The sequence below is a fragment of the Sinocyclocheilus anshuiensis genome, unplaced genomic scaffold (genome assembly GCF_001515605.1).
Source record: "Sinocyclocheilus anshuiensis isolate Anshui unplaced genomic scaffold, SAMN03320099.WGS_v1.1 scaffold1014, whole genome shotgun sequence".
In the NCBI taxonomy this organism is placed as follows: domain Eukaryota; kingdom Metazoa; phylum Chordata; class Actinopteri; order Cypriniformes; family Cyprinidae; genus Sinocyclocheilus; species Sinocyclocheilus anshuiensis.
In genome coordinates, this window is record NW_015540943.1 from 60931 (window position 1) to 76435 (window position 15505).

At 38.6% G+C, this 15505-nt stretch overlaps 1 protein-coding gene across 1 annotated transcript; it reads right to left on the reverse strand.

Moving 5' to 3' along the window:
• Positions 1–2252: 2252 nt before the first annotated feature.
• LOC107689712 (alpha-N-acetylneuraminide alpha-2,8-sialyltransferase) lies at positions 2253–14531 on the reverse strand. The gene is made up of 5 exons (XM_016487833.1): positions 14198–14531; positions 12828–12972; positions 9568–9677; positions 6680–6772; positions 2253–4960 (listed from the first exon to the last, which is right to left on the reverse strand). Exons 1-5 carry the CDS (start codon positions 14374–14376, stop codon positions 4471–4473), a joined length of 1017 nt encoding a protein of 338 aa, XP_016343319.1. The 5' UTR covers positions 14377–14531; the 3' UTR covers positions 2253–4470.
• Between the last annotated feature and the right edge of the window lie 974 nt (positions 14532–15505).

Below are 15505 nucleotides of genomic sequence, written 5' to 3' on the forward strand. Positions count from 1 at the left end.
CCCCCCAAAAAAGCCACATTTGTGGAGAATTTGTGATATTGCTGTCACATGCACACAATGACCACTCTTCATCATAAATTCCTGCAACTGCTTTTTGAGCAAGTTGCTGTAGGCCTCTTGGTAGCCTCTCTGATCAGTTTCCTCCTGGCTCTTTCATCCAGTTTGGAGTGACGTCCTGATCCAGGGAGAGTCTGTGTTGAACCAAATACCTTCCACTTCTTAAATCTCCTGACTTGTGCCTGTCCATAACTTTATCCCGGAGATCTTTTTACAGTGCCTCGCCACCCATAGTTGATCGTTTGCTTCAGTTGCACTACCAAGGCCTGAAATGCTCCAGGAAAGCTCTTTTTATTCTGAGATGATCAAAATGACCACAGATGATCACAGTTGAAAGTCAAATGGCTTTGTGTGCCATTGAGAAGGTGATTAGCTACAACTGATTGAGTTTACAAGTCATTTTTAGGAGGGGGTGATCCTTTTCTCAGTGATTTTGGTTTTTATTAATTTTTTTCTGACATGTTGCTGTTATATCTTTCATTTGGATTTTATAAGTTGCACTGTGTAAATACAGCTGGATAAAACAGAAACTGTGTCCGTCTTCATTTCAGGCTGCAGACAGCAACCAGTGTCATCCCAGATCCATGAAAGCGTGAAATCCATGCGGGCCAGATGTGGGTCGGATCTGGGCCAACACTATGTTGCTGTCTGGGAAGCAACAAAATGTTAATGATCATATTAAAGGGGAGTGATTCTTTTCTATACCTACCCACTGTATGCATAAATATTAAAGGAAAATGTTCTAGATTGAGCAGTGTTGAGAAAACTGTAGCTTCCCTAAATACAAGCTAATTACCAGAATATACATGAGGTGATATTTTGGCACCAAAACGGCATACAAATGTATGGATATGGGATATTCATTATTAATATTTATTTCTAGCCCTCTTCATTGTGTCTCTCAGTAGCCTGTCCAACAAGTAACGCCTTTGATCAATACAATGAGTCTTCTGCATTTGGCCATCTGCATGGAGACAGCTGACATCAAAAATGTATTGGACAGGAAATAGATTTTTTTTGTCTGATTTAAAATGGAGTGCTTCCTCTGAGGTCATTTAGACAGACTGTTATTCATCGACTTCACATACTGCAGCGAATGAGTTGACAGGACGTCTTTATTGTTTGAAAGCAGTGTGTTTGCTTTTTTCTCATCATATTTTCAATACTGGCATAACCCATGTGGCACGTAAACAACGTCCAGCCCTTTGACTGCTCGAGCCAAGAAGATAGGACACATTTACAGCTTAGTGGAGTAAAACGTACTTAAATATCTAAGATCCAAGCTCCAGTGAGCTTCAATGAATTTAACAGTGAATAGTACAGTTGAGGTAAGCTCAGTTTCAACAGGGCACACACCCTCATATGGCTCAAAGGGCAGAACGTAAAATACATAATTGTTTGTGAGTTTCTCACTCAAAATCAGTTTCAAAAACCAATTACATATCACAGTCGTGCATGCCTACTTACAAACTACTACCTCACTCATTCACAATACTGAACAGCACAAAAAGGTGCAAAAAATAAAAAAATAAATCATCAGCTCCAGCAATTAACACTTTCCCCAGCTTCATGTAAGCTAAAGTTGTGGTCTTCTGGCAATTAAGTGATGTTTAAAAAATTATAGTAATGTACATTGGTCCTTCTACAACCGAATGCTAACATATTTTGAAACTCACATCCATTAACTTATCACAAATCATAATAAATTATTAAATTAATAGGTCTTTCAACATTTCTACACATCAGCCTTGGTTGAAAATACTTAAAAACAATTATGTGAGGTTATTTAAGTCTGAGTTTGGGGAGGGAGCGGGGGGGGGAGGGATTAAATAATCCTTAGATTTGGTTAAAAACTTGTCCTTGATAAAATGATGTCCATAGCCTTTTTAATATTGATAAAGGCACTCATTGGCTTAAAGTGTGAAACTATGGTAATGGTAATTTCTGGAGATACTCAGATGAGTGCACACATTTCCTTTGCTATCAGAGCGAGTCTCAAAAAACCTGCTAAGAACAAGTCCGGGTCATAGTTCACCCCAAAATTAAAAACATTTTTTCATGACCATTAACACTCCTGGAATTAAGCATAAGTATTTATGCACCATTATTTGTTGTACTGTCTTTCTTTTATGCCAATCTTTATTTATTTATTTGATTTGAGCTTTAGTTTTTTCAAAAACACATTACGATAATGAGAACATGGAGGGGAAATGTGCTTAATTGCCATTTTTCTTTTGATTGGGGTGAAATGTGACCCGGTTATGCTCACTGTAGAGTTGTCGATATTAATGCACAAACAGCATGTATGTATACACAACAACTTCTAGCTGAAAATCTGTCAGAACTCAGTTTCAAGTACACATTCTCAGTGTTGCCACGGGTAATATTATGCTACATTCAGTTTTTTCTTTCATGTAGTGGAAATTAAAGTGTAAACTGAATGTAGAATTAGATAGTGGAACAACAGTTTTAAGAGAATCTCGCAAAGCAAGTTAGTCAAGCTGTCTTATAGCTAGCTACCTGAATGCTAACACACCTGCTTTAAATGGCAGACACATTTAAAGGCAACTCTGTTCTCCCATTAAAGGGATAGTTCATCTAAAAATGAAAATTCTGTCATCATTTACTCACCCTCATGTCATTCCAAACCCACAAGACAAATCTGAGAGATTTCTGTCCCTCCATTGAAAGTCCATTACACCAAAACTTTGACGTTTCAGAAAGTGCAAATGAAAACCAATGAGGTTTGTTCTTGGGCATCAAGAAAAGAACAGTTGGGCTTCCATTTACCATATTCAAGATGCTCACATGCACACGTGTGTGTTGATCAATCTTTATGTAAAACTTCAATCTTTATGCCTCTTCATGAGGCTTGGATTAAACCGCTTGATTGCTTTTACAATTTCTTATATCTTTTTGTTTTTTGAAGCATGAAAATGTAGGCTTTCAATGGAGCTCAAAACTCTCCGGTTTCATTAAAAATATTTTAATTTGTGTTTAGAAGATGAAAGAAATTCTTATTTGGGATGACATGGGGTAAGTAGTTGATGACAATTGTCATTTTTGGGTGAACTAACCCTATAAATACTGAGGTTTCAGGCTTTATATCAACATAATAGTGCATTCTCCTACCAGTCATACCTATTACACTGATGATATATCAAGACTAAGCTGGAGTGCATGTGTTACAGCTAGCACCTACAAATTTAAACCTAATTCCCTGTTTAACGAAAAAAACAAAAAAAACAAGTCAAGGAATCAAGTTACTGGGCAGACTACCAAAATGGCTGCCATTACATTCAGAGAACCCATGATTCTTGTGGAAACCGTAACGAAACTGGTGATTGATTATTTACATGTTCCGGACTAGGTGTCCAGCACCTTAGCAAGCAAAAAAACATTTATCGTATGATTGGTGCCCCTTCGACCATGTGACGAGGGCTTATTACACCACTGCATAACATCAAATGACTGAATTCAAACACATACACAAATAATACTTAAAGATGCCGCCACAGGTGTCACCATAAACTCAATCGCACTTTTTCTGTTTTGTGGAAGTCTTCCAACTGGATGTGGTCTCTCAACCCATGACTTCCCAATCCAAACTTGACAAAACACTATGGTCATGTAAGAAATTAGTTTCATGACTGATCTAGACTGACAAGGTGGTTCTCAGTAAATGTCCTACTTCACTGAATGTTAAAAATAAATAAAACTAGAAATATATTCACAATAATACAAGAACTGCAGCCGTCATTTTAAAGCAGTCTCAAATTTTTGAAACGGGTGTTTAAAATGTGGCTGTACATTCAATGCCTTCCCTTTTCCAGGCTAAACCTGTAGTTTTACACTGATTTGTGTATATGTGAACACTGCGAGAAAGATTTCCACATTATTCCTTATTCCATTTCCTCAAAACTCTAAAAGAATCAGTTAAAAAAAAAAAAAGAAAAAGCCAAACGATCAAAGCATTGCTCCCAATTTCTGAGTTCCCATTTAAAGTTCTTAAGACATTGTTTGAAGCAGCCCCTCCCCCAATCTGTCTTTATATTAAGTGAACAAATAGTCCTTAGATTCAAGGGTCCAACTGCTGGTGGATGCAGTTTAAATAGGTCACATGACACCTGAGCCCCTCATCACCCCGGCACTTCTACAGACGGACACAACAAGCTTCCAGTGAGTGCATACATGAGGATGGGTACACATGCAAGTCTTTACAACAGTCCCTTGGTAACAAGAGGGTGGGGTTTGTTGGTAGCAGGTTAGGTTCAAGCATATAGACACCAAAAAGAGGCCCAGCTTTGGGGGTGGGGCACCACTTCACAGCTCACAGTATTCACATGCTAATCGCCATCCTGGCCATCCTGTTCCTGTGGGGATATACGGAGTTGCCCCTGGCAACACTTCCACTTATTTTTCCCTCTTCCTCTGTCCTTCTTTTGCACAATCACCAACCCGCATACGCAGCGTGCCGCTCTTGTGCAAGTGCCAGAGTTGCAGGAACTCCTCAGGCATGGTGTGAAATCTTGAGGATGGGAGAATGTTGTCATAATAGTGGTGGCTAACCGGTCGCTCATCCAGCCCCACCGAAAACGGCCAGAAACCGTAAGTGGTTACCTCTTCACACAAGCCAAGGGCAAGGCTCACCAGGAACAGCCCTGTGGACAGCCGTTTGCCATGGACGCCATGGTTCTTCCAGAATCGACCAACGTTTTTAAGGAAGTCCGGGTTGGCAAACAGGACAGTCTGGTTGGAGGCGGAGTCTGCAAGGGTGTGGTATGCCCGCAGGGAAGGGTCAGTGCCAGGCTTCATGGAGAACGCTGGTATGTAGATGTAGCTGGAACCAAATGCCTTCATACTTTCTACGAAGGATTTGCGGGACCATAGTAGGTTCTGAAAGCTGATAGGGAAAAAAAGGAATGATAAACAATTTTTCCATTTAATGTCAATTTGGAGTGATGTGTTCTTTAAGTAAAAAATTTGTCAAAATACACATAAAAAAACTATTTTTCTGTAACCAAATTGTTTCATTTAAAGATACTGTGGCCACAATGGATGAATAAATGATTGAACTGACCCCTAACTGAAATCTAACTAACTGTATTACTGGTTAACTTTAGCTCTTTATTTATACTGTATCTTGTTAAACATCTTGTTATTTCCTTGGCACTGTGTGAATAGTCAAGTTATAATAAATAAAGTGTCTGAGCTTAAGCTTGTTTCTGAATGCATATGCCTTTAGGAACACTCATATTACAACACAAGCATATTAATATGCTGTTTTTAATAATATCAATAATATAATAATGTATAAAAAGACCTGGTACTGACCCTGGCACTGACAAAGCACTTTGGAGATCTCCTGCCAGCTAATGCAAGGAGTAAACATGCTAATCCACGAAGAAAGGTCAATATTCATCCTTCAAGAAGTAGCCAGCTGTTTGGAGAACTGTGTGTCCTTTTCTAACCATTCTGTCTCTGTTTTCCTGCCGTTGCCGCTTGTAACTAACTACCCCAGAAACCACAAATAGCTAAGGCTGTTTCACATATAGAAGAGCTTTATGAACACTATCAGACAACAGTGCAATGTAATTGTAAGCTAAGATGAACAAGACATAGAAAAGTTGTAACAGAAAAACATGGTACAGTAGAATGAGAGAAAGCATTACTTTATTGAAGTACCACAGTTTTGCAAAAGAACATATATATAAATAAAAAATACAGAGTCAAAACAACAATGTAATTTATCAGACATTTGTCTCCTGACTAAAAAGATAGACCGGTTTCACACGGCAAGCATGAGCAGCGCATATTTTTTTCGGCGTGCATGATAATAAATGAGTGCATTCTCCACTGGAGCAAGGGCAATGCGTGAGCGTCGCATGAGCTGCACGGAAGCGATGGTTTCACCACAAGTCTATTTTTGCTGCGCTGCTCACACTCAGTTAAAGTAACAGCACACTTTCAACTGGCAAAATAAATATGATGTGTTACAAATGCACAGGATAAGCATGTCTAGTGTGTGTTAGCAAGAATTTAAGTATGTCAGGAAATGAAAAATCAAAAATATGTTTAGAAGATTTAAACATTTAAACTTGTTTTTAATTATTCAGTTTGGGTGAAAGTATGGTGTATTATTTAAAAAAAACATTATAAACGGCACATTCTATATCGAAGTATTACTGAAACGACATGATTTGAGCTGTTTTCTTGGTTGTGTTTGTTGTTTAACATTTACATGCGAATCCCCATGTTAACAAACTTTCAAACAGGTGTTAGGGATGTCAAAAGTATCAGTGCAAAGTCAGTACTAAAATAATTGTGATAAAAAAGCTAACAATTACAATTGAACAATTTCAATTTTGATTATATTCAGTAGTGCTGTCACCAAAGCAAAGCCTGCTGTCACAAAAATAATGATGCGCATCTATTATGAAACCTACGGTAATCTCCAGGTCGAGTAGAGAGGTGCCGCTTTGAAATCTAAATCATTGTTTCCATTGTTATCGATATGCACTACTGAAATATTAGTATTGTAATTAAATAAATGATGAATCCATAAACCCCCAAATTAAGAAAAGACAAAAACATAATTAAGAGAGAAGGAGAAGACACGTACTTCTTTTCAATAATGCTAGGATTCGCGCTCACCAGGTGTGTTCTGGTACCAACATCAGTGGTGTACTCTTTGGACAGAGGAGGAAGGTTACATCTAGAGGTAGAGGAGAGGGATAGAGAATGCAGAAAAAGTTTTGTTGGAAGTGATGTTTCTCAGTCTATGTCACAAGAAAGCTTTTATATGTTGTTAAAGGGATAGTTCACCCAAAAAAGAAAATTCTGTCATTAATTACTCACCCTCATGTCGTTTCAAACCTGTAAGACCTTCGTTCAACTTCGGAACACAAATTAAGATATTTTTGATGGAATCTGAGAGCTGTCTGACCCTGCATAGACAGCAATACAACTGAAATGTTCCCAAGTCCAGAGACGTAGCAAGGAGATCTGTAAAATAATCCATGTGACATCAGTGGTTCATCCGCAATTATACGAAGCTACGAGAATACTTTTTGTGCGCAAAAGAAAAAAAAATTACTTTGTTCAACAATTAGTCTCCTCCGCATCACCCTGTAGAGCCATTTTGGATAGTATCCACTGGACGTAAACAGCGTATGCTGTTCTGTGTCAGCTGCGTCACACGGACGCAACAGTAAAATTACTGTTGAACCCCTGATGTCACATTGATTATTTTACAGATCTCCTTGCTACGTTTCTGGACTTGGGAACATTTCAGTTGTATTGCTGTCTATGCAGGGTCAGACAGCTCTCAGATTCCATCAAAAATATCTTAATTTGTGTTCCGAAGATGAACGAAGGTCTTACGGGTTTGAAACGACATGAGGGTGAGTAATTAATGACAGAATTTTCATTTTTTGGGTGAACTAACCCTTTAATGTTGTTATTTCTTAATAAAATGAAAACTTTAATAAAAGTCCCACGTCTTATTGTGATGCTACTAATACTTTCAGCTCCATATTAACATCTTGCCTTGAGAATGTCTGCTCTATCACAGGTTAGCACAGGCCAGCAACCAGGTAATCAAGGTCTTCAGGATCACTAAAAACTTCTAAGCAGGTTGGAGATCTGCAAGAAAAGTGGCCCTCCAGGAGAAGGATTGGGCACCCCTGGGTTAGCACTTATGACATCCTCTAACCCCTGGTTCACTGATCTCTCTGTGACCATCGGATCAAGCTCTGAGCTACTGAGAAGAATATGGCCAAGTCAAAAGACTCAGCTGACCTGAGCAAGTATCAATCTCTCCTATCCTCTTCCTCCTCTGTGTTTCTGCTGCCAAGGTCACTTAGTACCAATACATCTTCCAACAACATTCAGTGACCTCTTTTCTACACCACATACCCACAACCAAGCACCACCTGTATGCAGTCCTCTACTCTGTTCTTTCCCTCTTCTCCCATCCCTTAGACCAGATTCTCTCCCATCTTTCACTGACTCCATCTATCCTGACCTGGGCATCAAAGGTATGGCACTTCACCGTTTTCAGCCTTATCTCACGGGCAGATCCTTTACGGTTTTCTGGAGAGGAGGGGTGTCTGAGTTAATCACTGGGGTGCCTAAAGGTTCAGTGCTTGATCCTCTCCTTTTCTTGATATACGTACACAACCTCACTATGCTTGATCAAAAAGGCACATGGCTTTTCCTATAACTGTGGAACTAAAATGCAGCACTACCAGTTGTTCCAATCTGATGACCCCACTGTCTCAGCTTGTATCTATGCGTGCCCTTCAGTCATTTCAACTTGGATAGAGGAAAATCACCTCCAGTTCAAACTTGCGACCGCAGAGCTCGTAAATCACAGCCAACCAGTTAGTCAACCACCACATCATTGTTCCATTGGATTCATCAACACTAACACCAACCAGGACAAGGAACCTGGTGGTAGTGTTTGATGACCAGTACCAACATCTAAACAAAAGCCTGGTCATGCAGGTTAATGCTTTCTAATATCAGGAAAACCAGACTATTTTTTTCTGGGTACACTGCACAGCTCCTTGTCTAAACACTTGCTCTATTGGCCAGCCTTCTAGTCAGCACATATAAGCCTCTGCAGATAATACATAACTTGGCAGGACATTTGCTCTTCAGTCAATCAAAGAGGTTCCACACCATACTTATCTAGGTTTAACTTCACTGTCTTGCTGTAGCTGCCTACTTCAAAATTCAAGGATTTGATGCTAGCTTTGAGGACTACAACTGGAAATGGAGCCTCCTACCTCAATCTTCCCTTCTGCAATTTACAGTCAGTGAATGAGGGGCACAAAACATTCCTTCACAATGAGGCACCTACACTCAACTGTGATGGGACGAACTGCCTGCCTTCATCCAATTAGCTGAGACCATTACTACTTTCAAAAAAGTTGAAGACACCTTTTCCTCAAGCACTTTTCTAAACCACGTCCATAAACAAACTCTTTCTGCATTAAACCTCTGCTTTAGCTTGTGTACTAATGTTTATATTCAAACTTGACATTATGTGCTGCAAATAATGTTGGATCGAAGCATTTTCTAAATGAATAAATATAAATGTAAAACTAATTCTGTATGATTTTTGATATGATACGACAGTCAAACAAATATTACCATCTTCTCACCTCATGATAAAGTCAGCTTGGTCAATTTCTTTTCCACAGCCACTGTGTTTCAGGACCCCTCCATTGCCCACAACTGAACACTTCTTCAGATACTTTCAAAAAAGTTGAAGACATACCTTTTCCTCAAGCACTTTTCTAAACCACATCCATAAACAAACTCTTTCTGCATTAAACCTCTGCTTTAGCTTGTGTACTAATGTTTATATTCAAACTTGACATTATGTGCTGCAAATAATGTTGGATCGAAGCATTTTCTAAATGAATAAATATAAATGTAAAACTAATTCTGTATGATTTTTGATATGATACGACAGTCAAACAAATATTACCATCTTCTCACCTCATGATAAAGTCAGCTTGGTCAATTTCTTTTCCACAGCCACTGTGTTTCAGGACCCCTCCATTGCCCACAACTGAACACTTCTTCAGAGGAAGCTGCAATGGTGTATCCTAGCAACACAAAAACAGTGGGAGTTACACAAATGGGTCGAAGCAATAAAGAGTCACACACACACACACACACAGTCCATTTCCATTTGTTTCTTTTGATGAATACATATTCAAATCAAGGTTACTTCAATATTCATACACTTCAAAGAGTGGTGAACAGTTGATAAAAAGACCCTTTGTAAGACCCCCTGGCAATTAATTTGCATTACAGGCCACCAATTTCATCTCACCTCACACATACATAACTAAACCCTCATCATCAGACATTTTCCTTCGACAGGAGTTATAGATTCAAATAAAGAAAAAGCCTATAAATTAAAAGCAGATTACTATGCTTTTTTTTTATTTTTTTTTAATTTGTTGTGCTTCCAGAGTGTTGTTGGTAGTTAGCAGGGAGTTGATACACTGTTGCTAAGCTGCACTGAGTGGTTATTAGTGTATTGCTAAGTGGTTGCAAAGGTTTTCTGGGTGTATGACTAGGAGGCTTTTTTTTACTGGTCCAGGACAGAAGGGCTTACCCCATAGTCTGTATCAAATTCTGATCCCTACATATGGCTTGGGTCTACTGATTTATATCAGTAAATCAACTGACTTGATGTGTTAATACAGAAATATGTAGTCAAAGATGTGCAGCTATACTATGGATTCTACTTCAGAGTGTAGGTAACATTTACTGAATATGTCATACTAGTTACTAAAACAAACAATTTAAACATTTTGATCAGACACACACACATCATACATGACACATTACTACTAAGCATATGGCATTTTGACAGAGCACAAACACACATGCCAGAGAGGTGAATTTTGAGGCAGTGGGTCGGTGGTCAGCAATTAAGCGTTAGCGTTAGTTCTGGCAGGTCACGTGAGTCAAGCTTGCATCAGCTGATTCTCAGCTGATCACATCTACTTATAGGAATACGACACCTATCGCAGCATTCCTATATAAGCTCAATGCAGTATTATTCATCAGCTTTTCAGCTTGCTCCGGAGCAAATGACCCTCCTCCATCCCCAGCTCCTCCTTTCGCCACAGTCAGGGCTTGGCTTTTTGATATTCCTTGCTAATCAGACTCCTTTATCTTGAATAAAGTGTTACACTTAAATATCATTAAGTACATTAATGATATCTGCCTTGTTCTGTTCTGTTAACCCTAGGGGGGTTATTATTGCTGCTCTCCCTGCTCATTCATGACAGGCTGCATGGATGGGCAGGGAGGTTTTTGCCCAGAACAGAACCATACCGCCAAACCAAACTTTATGCTAAGTATCTATCATTTTGACGATAGTGGTCCTGACAGAAATAGGTTTAAGAGAGATGACACATTGAAAGTAGAATAGCTTAGACAATGTTCTCCACAAACATACAGTTATTCAACAGTTTGGTTCCTTTTATACAAACCGTTATATATTCAAGGAGTTTGTAGGGATAAAGAGTAATCACTAAGGCAGTTCCTTCCCAAAAAGGCCATTTAGTCACAAGGAATATGTTAAAAGCAGACTGTAACCTATGCTCTTTCCTCTCTTCCATGTGGTTTCTCTGAAGCTACAAATTCATTCTTTCCCAGGTAATCTCAAATTGGTATCTATTTCACGCAACTATTTTTAGTTACAGTTACTTTCTCTATAAGAAAATTAGTTTTGATTTAATATGGCAATGAATTATGAATGAATAATGCAACAAAGTGCTAGCAAATGCACTTTGGCTTCTTTGGGCTGTCATTGCAAAGAGTTATGAAATGGATGAGAAATGCACATCATCATGCTTAAACTTTTCTTCAGTCATTCTGGCATTCCTACATTAAGAACCAGCATTGTGAAACCACCATAAAAGTTAACATCAGGTCAATCGATTTATTTTCTGTTCTCCACTAACAAAATAGAAGGCTAAAGCATAATTCACAGGGGAAAAAATGCCTGCAGAGTTTAGATTCAACCCTAATTAAACACAACTGATCCAACTAATCAAGTCCTTCAGGCTTATTTGAAAACTACATGGTATGTATGTTGGAGCAGGGTTGCAAACAAAACTCTGCAGGGCTCCAGCCCTCCAGGAATTGAGTTTGACACCCCTGGTCTAGAACATCCCAGTGCATTTATACTATATATCAGCACTCTTTAAATTAATCTACTGAAACTACTGTATATTTCATCCTGTAAATGTCCTAATCTTTTGTTTCAGGGTTTGTGATTCTCAAACATTGCTGGAAGATGTTTTTAGTTAATGCAATGATGTACACCTTTGATTACAGGTAAATGCACTTTAAATAACTAATTTTTTGGATACAAGTCGGTGAAACGTCATGCAAAAATCCCTCAGAAGAATGAAGCTCCAGTAGGATCATATCAGCGCTCTCTTATCTGTGTCAGTGATACATAATTTAATGGTAAACATTACATGCGGATGGTTAAATTCAATTACAGTAAGTCTGACGTATGCTGAAACATAATACTGAGATTGACAGTGAACGTCCTTTAAGACTACGTGTGTAAATGTAAATCTTTTTAATGGCTTCTCTGGGCACAAATGTCCCATTAAATATTCAATAAAATTATTAATTGATCCCTTTTATTTAAAAAAAAAAGACATTGCATCCATAGTAACATGGCCCACATAGCCCATAGATCTTATTGAATAAACGTCCTAAATCACAGTGTAACTACATTAGAGTGAGGCTGGTGTGTTTGTGAGTGTGTGTGGGATAGTCTCGTCGCTCCGGCCGGGACACGGCATCACAATATGGTAGGCGCGTAACATTTCCGTCACACGCTTGAGGTATTTCAGACCAATGAGCTTTGTAAAAAATCGACACGTTTCAGAAAGGCGGGGGATAGAGGAGAAACAATAATGTACAGTATGTGGAAAATAATCTTTTTTGAACCTTAAACCGCATAAACACATTTCATTACACCAAATACACAAAATAATGTTCTTTTTAGCAACATCATATGACCCCTTTAATATTAGTTTTACTATTTTGAGTCTTATGTTGTTTCAAAATGTAAAGCTGATGCCAGACTTGGATTCAGATAAATAATTACATTTCACAAGAATCACCAGTCTCCACTACTAGATCTATATCCTAGTATAAAGCTGTTGCAGCAAAATCATATTTTTTGGCCCATTGACTTTTATGAAAGATAGTACCTGAACAAAGAACGGGTAGGTTTCATTGTTGACTGTGTGATAATGGTAGATCTCCCCATCATACCACAAGACTTTGCCTATTGGCGAGTTCTCCTTAGTAACTGCAAACATCCTCTTTGGGTCACAGCATTCTGTCAGCAGCTTCCTGCAAAAAAAGCAGAAGCAAAGGCTTTTGAAAATGGCCTTTCTTACTGACTAGGAACAAACAAACATTTTTAAAAGCACAGAGTCTTTTATTCAGCAGAGATTTCGGCACAATTACACTCAAAATAATTTGATTACAAATATGAAAGCAAGCATAATTGGAAAGCGTCTCAGCTAAATAAATAAATAAATAAATAAGTACTGCAGCTTTGTTAAGTTAAATTTAAGACTTTGTAAGATCAAACAAAGAAAATTCAAGGAATGAATGGAAGGGGCCACAATAAAATTGATCAAATTGAAGTACATTTATGATTAAAAGAAGAACAAATAACTGCCAATGAGGTCAGAAAAATTACCTTTTCAAAGGGAAAAGTTAATTTTTCTGACTCCATTGATATTTGTTCTTGTTTTAAGCATACTCACTTCATTTTGATACATTTCTCAGAAAACAATACGTAATACCTTCATTTTGCATCTTTTCTAAATTGATCTCGACTTAAAAAAAGTTTCTACATTTGTAACTTGAAAACAAGACAAAAACACTGAGTAAAAGAATATTATTATTACTTTTTATTTATGTTTATTTATGTTTTTTTCTCCATGCATGCAACTTCTAATGCCATGCCTATGAATTTAAGACTTTCTGCTCCGACTGAATACCTTTTTAAGGTCTTAATTTATTGAAAGGTGAATAAAGACTTTTAAAGACCTTTATGTTCTTTTCGAATTTGATCAACAGATTTATTTCAAATGTAATAAAGTATGATATGCTGATTATAGAACGTTAATCATTTTTGCAACAGTTGCCGCAACAAATTTCAAACCGAAATCATCATCATAATAAAATGTAACAAATCTAATAACAGAATCAGCCTCTTTGTGAAGTCACAAATACGAGCCTTTCCGGGAGTTCAGAGCGGGGAGACAGATTCAAACGCGTCTACCTCTCTGCGCATGTGCGTTCTCTTAATCGGTTTTTCGGGGGAGACGTCTGCACTCAGCAATACTCGTATGACAGTATGAGAGACAGATTACATGGACGAGACACTGAGTGCAGCCGCTCCATTTACTTAATTACAGTCAGAGAGAGAGACTACTGAGACTAAAATGTCATTCCAAATCGCATCACAGTACCAATTCATCTAAGATATGCGGCATTGCACATCACAGATACGCTCACAATGAATGAATACTTTAATGTGACGAATCTAAAAGCACTGAAATACCTGTAAAGATCTACTCCGGTTTGGTTTCTGGTCCAGATTTGTCCCTGCCGCAGAACCTCATCCACCATTTCCTTATCGCTGGGTATCCTGTACACGGGGAAGATGTAGAGCCACAAAAACGCCAACACACCCAGAGTGGCCCATATATACTTGCTCCGGTGACATCTCAAAAACACCATTCCGCCGATCTGATCAGACAGATGCCTAACTTAGTTCAAAAACACGTGCTCACGGCTGACCCGTTTTTTTTTTCCGGTGCCGCGGCCACTAGGAGCAAAAAACCGCTGGAATACCGTTATCCTGCTATTTCCATTACGCGGCGTAAAAGAGGCCAACAGTGGTGCACCAGTGTCAGATTTTCATGCATGCATCAAATTCCTCCTCATTCCCTTCACTGCTGCTTTGCTGTTGGATGCGCTCAAAATCACAGTCGAGTTATTCTGGGATGCGGCGGATGCGATCACCTTCATCGGTTCCGTCTGGACCAGCAGGATTAATCTCACGGGTTTTTATACGGGATCCAGATATCCCCTGCCCCCATCACCCCTATTGCAAACCGTCTTGAACTCTCCAACAAATCTGATCTCTGCACTATCCAGGTTCATATCGCCTTTAAGACCCCATCACGGCCCATTTCTGTGTCTCGCTCTGCAAATTAAAGTGTAAGGCCTTCCCTCCCAATCTGGCCGTCTCGGATGCAATCTTCCGAATAAGTGAGAGACAAAGCTCAGTTTGCAAGTGCTTTAGCACGCATCATTGCCCTCATTATTTGTTACGGTGCTGCCCCCTATTGCTGTGTGCACAGTGTGTTGCCTCCAAACGGTAGCCTATGTGAAACAGTAGGGTAGACTGAAACTTTCTGCTTTTTTCATCACTACACAAAAACTAGATGCTGAAATGAAGTGATCTTTCACATTATATTTATTTTGCTTGTGTACTTAAATATCATACATTGATAATAGTTTAATAATAAAAGTAGTTTAGCCTATATTTTTCACAATTAGCGCATAACCATAAGGTGCATTTTTGTCTTAACTGTACCCATATTGTATAGTTGAAACAGTACCATGGTACAGTTGAGACACCCATTCTTAATGCTCTAAAGCTGGCTAACCATTTATTGCTAATGTAATAAATTACAGTTGTGTAAATCCACATCATTCTTAAAGGGATAGTTCACCCAAAAATGAAAATTCTGTCATTAATTACTCACCTTCATGTCGTTTCAAACCCATAAGACCTTTGTTCATGTTCGGAACACAAATTAAGATATTTTTGATGGAATCTGAGAGCTGTCTGACCCTGCAT

Excerpts from the sequence above, each read along its gene's own strand:
- LOC107689712 (XM_016487833.1), bottom strand. The coding sequence starts at position 14,376 with ATGGTGTTTTTGAGATGTCACCGGAGCAAGTATATATGGGCCACTCTG. Across the intron at positions 6,773-9,567 it reads CAAGCTGACTTTATCATGAG|ATGTAACCTTCCTCCTCTGT; the intron begins GTGAGAAGATGG and ends CTCTACCTCTAG. Across the intron at positions 4,961-6,679 it reads CCTAGCATTATTGAAAAGAA|CTTTCAGAACCTACTATGGT; the intron begins GTACGTGTCTTC and ends TTTCCCTATCAG.